At 33.6% G+C, this 7,997-nt stretch overlaps 2 protein-coding genes across 2 annotated transcripts; one reads left to right on the plus strand and one right to left on the minus strand.

Moving 5' to 3' along the window:
- LOC104756961 (adenylate isopentenyltransferase 6, chloroplastic-like) lies at positions 1,541-5,108 on the plus strand. Its single transcript, XM_010479629.2, has one exon. It carries the CDS (start codon positions 3,772-3,774, stop codon positions 4,942-4,944), a length of 1,173 nt encoding a protein of 390 aa, XP_010477931.1. The 5' UTR covers positions 1,541-3,771; the 3' UTR covers positions 4,945-5,108.
- On the minus strand, positions 5,493-5,909 carry LOC109129889 (adenylate isopentenyltransferase 6, chloroplastic-like). The gene has a single exon (XM_019238907.1). The coding sequence runs from the start codon at positions 5,907-5,909 to the stop codon at positions 5,493-5,495; it is 417 nt and encodes a 138-aa protein (XP_019094452.1).

Consider the following 7,997-nt stretch of genomic DNA (forward strand, 5'->3'; position numbering starts at 1 on the left):
ATATTTTAAATAAATGCCCAATGGGCTATTTCCGGATTTAGGCCCATTTACATAAATCCTTTTAGGGCCTAAATCACAAAACAAACCAAATAAAACCAAAGAATCAAAATTGGCTCGGGTTTAACTAAAAAGAACCGGAATCAAACCGGTCTCTTTCTAACCCTAATCTCAAACTGAAGAACTCGAGTTTGAGCCGCCGTCCATGGAATTGCGGATGCTCATCGGAACAGGTCCTCCGGTGAGCCTGGACGACGCGAGCCAAACGGAGATGGTGATCCAGGATCCGTTTGCCATCCCGCCACCGTAGAGCAGCTTCGAGGAGGAAGAAGAGATCTGATCTTTGGTTGTCGATGAGATTCAGGCTCATATGTGAGAGATCTAAAGCGGTAGAGAGTAGATCTGAAACCTTCGACGGTGGCTTAGCTCCTCCTAGCCATAGACGACCTCCCCCATCGAACGACAGCCGTGAGAGCCTCCAGAATCTCCGGTTATCAGATCTAACCGCCTTACTCTCTCGATCCTTGCCGTGAATCTCCCTCTTCTATTCCCCGTCGCATCACCGGCGATAGAGCTCTTACCGTCGGTATGTCGAGGAAGCTTCTCCCTTCCACTGCTCCCTTGATTTTGATCTGAAAGCTTTACTCTGTTGCTGTTGCGGTTTACGGATGAAGCACCATGAGCCTTGGGGCTCTCTTCGTCGCCGGAATCGACGGAGAACCCCCATCGACGGAGCACGCGGTTGTGGTCAGAAAAAGAAGAAGGTTGGGAGAGAAAATCGCCGCGAGTGTCGTCCACGCGCGAGCGACTCTCTCTCAATTCTATGACATTTCAAATTTAGGTCGTATGTTAATGTTACGGTAAGTTCCTTGGATCAAAGTTATATACAAAGTTTAAAAGATAAGTATAATTTTTTCACCAGTGTTTCAAAAAAAAAAAGTATATTTTTTTTCATCTTTCTACTAGTAAGTTTAGAATGCCAAAGTCTACGATCTAAAAAAAGAAAACAACTTAAAAAACTAGCACATCCGGTTGGTTACATACAAATATTGTATAAATTTGTAGATCAAAAAAATAAAATTAAAACAACATTAATCACATCATAACACATTCGCAATACTTTCAACATCGATTATATTGTCCAACAACAAATTTACTTTCTATCTTTTATAAAATATTTACAAAAACAACATTAATCACATCATAACATGTATTTGCAATGCAATAAACATCGATCGTTCCACGACAAATCTATTTTCTATCTTTTATAAAAAATTGTAAAAAAATATTTAAAACAACATTACTCACATCGCAACGCGTGTTCTCAATGCAAGAAACATCGATTCTATCGTCCAACGACAAATTTACTTTCTATATAAAAATTTTGCAGATAAAACAAAAATAAAATAAATTAAGCAACATTACTCATACCATTACGCGTGTTGCAAAAAACATAGATTCTATCGCCCAACAACAAATCTATTTGTGTATAAAAATGTAAGCATAATAGAAAACTTCCTAAAAAACGTTTCATACATTTTTCTTTTAAATCTTCAAAAACAAATCGGAATGAAAGTACTAGAAATAAAAAAGAGGTAAAGAGACACAAATCGTGTTGCTCACTATGACAAGACATCAAGGAGCAAAGCTTGCTCGATAGTCGACCAACATCTAGGCTCCACAAAGAACGCGATGGCTGCAGGTAATTTGTAAACAGCTGTTAAAATTTTTGATAATTGTTGAGCTATGAAAATTTATTGATTAGAGAAGATGATGTCTTGAAAAAAGTTTGTTTAGAGAAATTTTCATGAGATGTTAGTCAATGAGATGGTATTCATAAAATTTTACATATTTAACTAAACAAGATTTTGGTCAAGTTTTTCCAATCACTTTCATAATTTCAAAATTATCTATATTTCTACAATTGACTTTATTTGCATGTGTTACTTTCAGTTTCTCTTCAAACAATTTTAACTTAATACTTTTCTAACATCTTGTAAATTTCTTATAAAAAAAAATAAGCGTCAATAACGCAACTGGTAAAAACTCTCTAGCAAAGTTTAGAAGTCGCCGGTTCGAAGGAAAATTTTTTGGAGAGGACCATATCAAATGTTCTGGTTCCTGGCCTAAGTGGATATACGGGCATAGGCCATAACCTCTTAATAATTCAAAAATATTTAAAAAGTTCTTAAAAGCTCAACAATTTTCAAAGATCTTTAAAGACATTAGTATTGAAATAATAAAAAATTTCTTGCGTGTCAAGGAGGAGAAACAGAGTACATGTGAATATTTTGGATTTATAAGGTGAAGTTTAAATCACTAGTGCCATTTTAAAGGATGGGATCAGGAGGGAGTAGTAACGCTTACATTCAAATGCTTTTTCAAATTAGAATTTATAATATCTTTTTCAAATTAGAATTTATAATATCTTTAAACTCTTTTTAAAAAGTAAAAGGAAAACACACAAATACAGATCTTTAAAGACATTAGTATTGAAATAATATAATTTTGTTTATGTTTAAGAAGATTAATATGGATTTAGCTCCATATATTCTCTTAAGTCAGTGACACTCGATCTATGGCCTCTAGGACTCGTCTTTGATGTTTTTCAGTAGAATCTAGGACACTAGCTAGGTAATATATAATTTCTTCGTAGATTTGAAAATCTAATCAAATTTATCACATTAAAATATCTTTGATTTTAAAACACGCTAGTAAGTACATCTAGTCTCTTACGATTGAAACAAAAGTTCAGTTCTTTAAAAAACATTTGTTGACATTAGAAAATATGATATGGTGAAAATCAATTTCTTACACATGCTAAATCATACTGTTTGATATCATTATCAATTTCTAAGAACCGTTCCTTCGTAACCGTCCTGCTCCCACTCTTGGAAATGACACATCAAATTCTGTGAAATGGTTATTAATGTATTTCAGTAAACGTTTCAAAATCAGAAAAATTAACTATATATTGACCAAAACAGTTTGTTTGAGTCTTCAGATTTCTCTCCGGGTTATCTGAAAAAGCATTTGAATGTATGCGTTACTACTCCCTCCTGATCCCCTCCTTTAAAATGGCACTAGTGATTTAAACTTCACCTTATAAATCCAAAATATTCACATGTACTCTGTTTCTCCTCCCTGACACTCAAGAAATTTTTCAAAAGTAACGTATTAACAATGAATACTTAATTATTTATACTAAAAATTTAATTTCTCACTGAGGCATCTCTCTTAATTCCCACCTTGACTAAATCTCTCTGGAACTTGGAAGCTTCCAATATTTCTCTCATCATTCAAACATTTATATGGGTTGTGGTTTGGACGGTTACAAGAAAGCTGTTTTAAAACATGGGCATGGTCGAAACTTATATGGTTCTCTGGAGCCAGTCCGAAAAACAAATTCCTCGTTATAAGGATGAATAAATAAGGGTACATGCAATGTTAAAAAGTTAATTTGAATTTACTTTGTAAAACAAACTAAAAAAACAAAATTTCTTCGTGCATGTCAGAGTGACAAACATGAAACATGCGTATGCATCTTTGTTTTTCGGGCTTGACTTAGTAATACATATATAAAAACAAAGAAATTAGCAATGGAGTGGACATAATTTGTCAAAGATGTTTATGAGCTTAAAAACAAAATCATCATATTACACATTTCCAATACTTCAGTTACAATTTTCTCTTTATGTGTCTACACTACACTAATATATGCATGCATGTACGTATTTGCATTTACTAACATGTTAAAATATATATATTATTGATATGAACGTACGTACTATAAATAAGAAGGCTACACCACCACTTAGGGGAGAGCTTAAGTTAAAGCGAAAAAATTTCCTTCAACAACAGAAAAAAAGCCAACTCAGTTTCGTGATCTCTACTCTACCAAAAAAAAAAATGGAAGCACTCATCACCTTGTCATCATTCATCACCTTGTCATCATTTTTCCGTTCTCCCCTTTCCACCGTCACTACCATTTCGCAGCGACCACGATCAGTGACCATGTGCATGGGAAAATCAGGGCCAAACACTCCCAAGGACAAGGTGGTCCTCATCACGGGTACTACCGGCACTGGCAAGTCACGCCTCTCCGTCGATCTCGCCAAACATTTCTCTGGCGAGATCATAAATTCGGACAAGATGCAAGTATATAGTGGGATAGAGATTGCAACAAATCTCATCCCACTACATGAGCAAGGTGGAGTTCCACACCATCTTCTCGGTGACTTTCGTCCGGAAGATGGTGAACTTAGCCCAGGAGAGTTTCGCTCTTTTGCGTCATTGTCAATCGCTGAAGTTGTTTCCAGAGGGAAACTCCCTATTATAGTGGGTGGGTCCAACTCATTCAACCACGCTCTCCTTGCAGAGCGTTTTGACCCGACAATTGATCCTTTCGCTCCTAGCTCGAGTCTTTCAACCATCTGCCCGGACCTGAGGTACAACTGCTGCATCTTCTGGGTGGATGTTTCAGAGCCGATTCTGTTCCAGCACTTGCGCAACCGAGTCGACAAGATGATCGAGTCGGGGCTGTTCGAGCAGCTGGCCGCTTTCTATGACCCTATAGTCGATTTAGGGCCCAGACTTGGGGTCCGAAAGACTATAGGCGTAGAGGAGTTTGATCGGTACTTCCGAGTGTACCCACGGGAGAGGAACACAGGAGTGTGGGACTTGGGAAGAAAGGCAGCCTACGAGGAGGCTGTTAAGGGGATGAAAGAGAGGACATGTCTGCTTGTTAAGAAGCAGAAAGAGAAAATTATCAAGCTAATAAGAGGTGGCTGGGAAATACAGAGGCTTGATGCCACGGCGGCTATCATGGCAGAGCTGAATAAGAGTTCAGCAGCCTTGGGAGAAGGAAAGAGTAGTTCGGAGATATGGCAGAAGGACATAGTGGAGGAAAGTGTGGAAACTGTGAATAGTTTCTTGTTGCAAGAGTAGTTTTTTTTTAAATTAAATAATGTGAATGTGTGTTTTAAAAAAAAAATGTATGTTAAAAATAAATAAAAGTATGTGTGATTTGAAGAAAAATACCATGTTATGCTTTTATGTGAGTACTTGAACACCTTTGCAATATATCAGCTCTACCATATTTATGTTTTTAAGAGTCTGCGGTTCATAGGAACTTAAGCAAGCCACGTTTAAACAATGGGGTCTTTTAAAGCAGAGATTATGACCAATTGTATCAAAGTACGACAATTAATTTTGAAATTTCTTCGACAATGTCCTTCTTCCTTTGTCGTACTTTGATATAATCAGCCATAATTGTCGCTTTAGTAGGTCCTAATGAACTTAAACACAACATTGGCTACTAAAAACATAAATTTTGGTAGAGCTCATATGAAATGCAAAAGTTTTTAAGAACTCATATACAAGCATAAGATGGTTTTTTTCTCTAAAACATACATTATAGTTTTATTTAATTTTTACACACAAATTACAACTGTTTTTTAACACACAATTTACATATTTAATTGGAAAACAAAAAACTACCCTCCTAGCAAGAAGCTGTTCACAGTCTTGACGCTTTCCTCCACAACGTCCTTCTGCAAAATCTCCATGCTACTCCTTCCTTCTCCCAATGTTGTTAAACTCTTATTCAGCTCGGCCATAATAGCACCCATAGCGTCAAGCTTCTTGATCTCCCAACCGCCTCTTATCAGCTTGATGATCTTCTCTTTCTGCTTCTTCACAATCAGACACGTCCTTTCTTTCATGCCCTTAACAGCCTCCTCGTAGGCTGCCTTTCTTCCCAAGTCCCACACTCCTGTGTTCCTCTCCCTCGGGTACACTCTGAAGTACCGATCGAACTCCTCTACGCCTATAGTCTTCCGAACCCCAAGTATGGGCCTAAAATCTACTATAGGATCATAGTAAGCGCTGAGCTGCTCGAACAGTCCAGACATGATCAGCTGGTCGACTTGGTTGCACAGGTACTGGAACTGAACTGGCTCTAAACAAAACCGTCTACTTCACCTGTTTTTATCAAAGTATCGATTAATCTTGACATTTACACCCACAAATCCTTCTTCCTTTTCCGTACTTTGATGAAATTGGTTATAATCACCGCTTTAATTGGTCAACAATTTTCAAAAAAAAAAAGTTCTTAAAAGCTCAACAATTTTCAAAGATCTTAAAACCTTAGCTTTTCAAAATTTATATTTTCAATCATCATATATTAATATTTTGGAATAATAATACAAGCATAAACTTTCAAATTAGAATTTATAATATCTTTAAACACTTTTTTTAAAGTAAAAGGAAAACACACAATAACAGATCTTTAAAGATACTAGGTTTTGAAGCCACGCTACGCGTGGATTTATTTGATATATTTTGATGAAGATTATATATAGTTGATGACAGTTATGAAATATTATCTTATTAAAAAATTTAAATTACTATTAAGGCAAATTTTTTATTTCAGATACACAATTTTTAAAAGTATAAAAATATAAAATCAGTTGTATTATAAAATTAAATCTGATCAAAAATTCATGAATTTAACTCGACGTCCAGGCAAGGCGGATTAAACTGGTGACATCGCATATCCTAAACCATTTATTTGACCACCAGAAAAGGAAACATTTTTAGAATCATGAATTTATCTTGTTTTCTCATGTTTAATTGATCGCTACCACATATGTCTTTGTGCTTTTTTTTTAATGTTTTCTTATTCTTAATATTCTTTCTTATCATTTTCATTGTCAAATTTTAGGGTAATTGTCATCATTACTTTTACCATCCGGTTCTTCGTTATACTTTTCTTCTTCCTCTTCCTCGTCAACTTCTTCACATTCTTCCACTGGAAAACCTTTTTTGAGACTACCACACAACTTGTTAACCCGTCAAACTCTAAGACCAAAATTATTTATTTTCTCATAAAATTTGTGCAATTCATGAAGACCAGCATAGTCAACACATGCATCCAATTATTGATAATTTCATTCATATACTTATTCGTTTTAGATCCACACGTATTGAAACTTCTCAAACCAAAATTCTTACTTGGAGAGAAAGTAATATGAACACATGTATAGTTAAAACAATATTTGTGCTTTTCGTCGATCCTTCTTCTTAAAAACTCAAATAACATCAAATCAAGGTCTTGCGACGTCAATCCTTCTTTCTTAGACTTAAAAAAAAAATTTTACTCCAAAAGTATCAAATCATCTGTAAAGTCATACACAAAAACATGTTTTACAGTTCATAAGAGATATAAAGCACAAAGGGAGAGAAGTAAGATATTTTCAAGATATTAAAAAATTTGATATATAATATTTTGTAATTCTTAAACTTTTAAAATTTTAATAGATATTAAATATTTTAAATATTTTAAACTTTAGATGTAGTTTAAATATTTATAACATTTTTTTAGAGTTAAATATTAATGACACTTTAACTTTTTATAGAGTTTAAATAGTTATAATATTTTAAAAATTTTAAGGAGGTATTTATAATATTTTTAAACATTCTATAATAAATATTTAAACCATTAAAATATTAAATTTAAATTAAATCAAATAAAACTTGTAAATTTGGAAACCTGATAAATAAACATAAATCAAGCAAACCTGATAAATTTATAGTTTAAAACATATTAGTTTTATTTATAAAGGTTCTCAGTTATTGTCTAAAATTTTTTTAGCCGATGTGGGATGTTGTACATAATTCTTTTATTTCTATATATTTTACTTTTCTTTTTTTTTTTAAAAAAATCTTAATAATATATATTACTACTATATTTACAAAAAAATTATTAGTGAAATATCTAATTCTTATTGGTTTTTTAAATTCTATATAGACACCTTTAGGAGTTCATAGCTTCAACTTTTTATTAGTATAGATATAATATTTTAAAATTTCTATGGAGGTTAAGTAATTGTAATATTTTAATACATTCAATGAAGTTTAAATATTTTTAATATTTGATTCTTTTAAAACTTTCAATATTTATAATATTTTAAACTTTTAAAATTTATAAATTATAATTT

The sequence above is a fragment of the Camelina sativa genome, chromosome 17 (genome assembly GCF_000633955.1).
Source record: "Camelina sativa cultivar DH55 chromosome 17, Cs, whole genome shotgun sequence".
Taxonomy (NCBI): domain Eukaryota; kingdom Viridiplantae; phylum Streptophyta; class Magnoliopsida; order Brassicales; family Brassicaceae; genus Camelina; species Camelina sativa.

Excerpts from the sequence above, each read along its gene's own strand:
- LOC104756961 (XM_010479629.2), top strand. The coding sequence starts at position 3,772 with ATGAACGTACGTACTATAAATAAGAAGGCTACACCACCACTTAGGGGA.
- LOC109129889 (XM_019238907.1), bottom strand. The coding sequence starts at position 5,909 with ATGTCTGGACTGTTCGAGCAGCTCAGCGCTTACTATGATCCTATAGTA.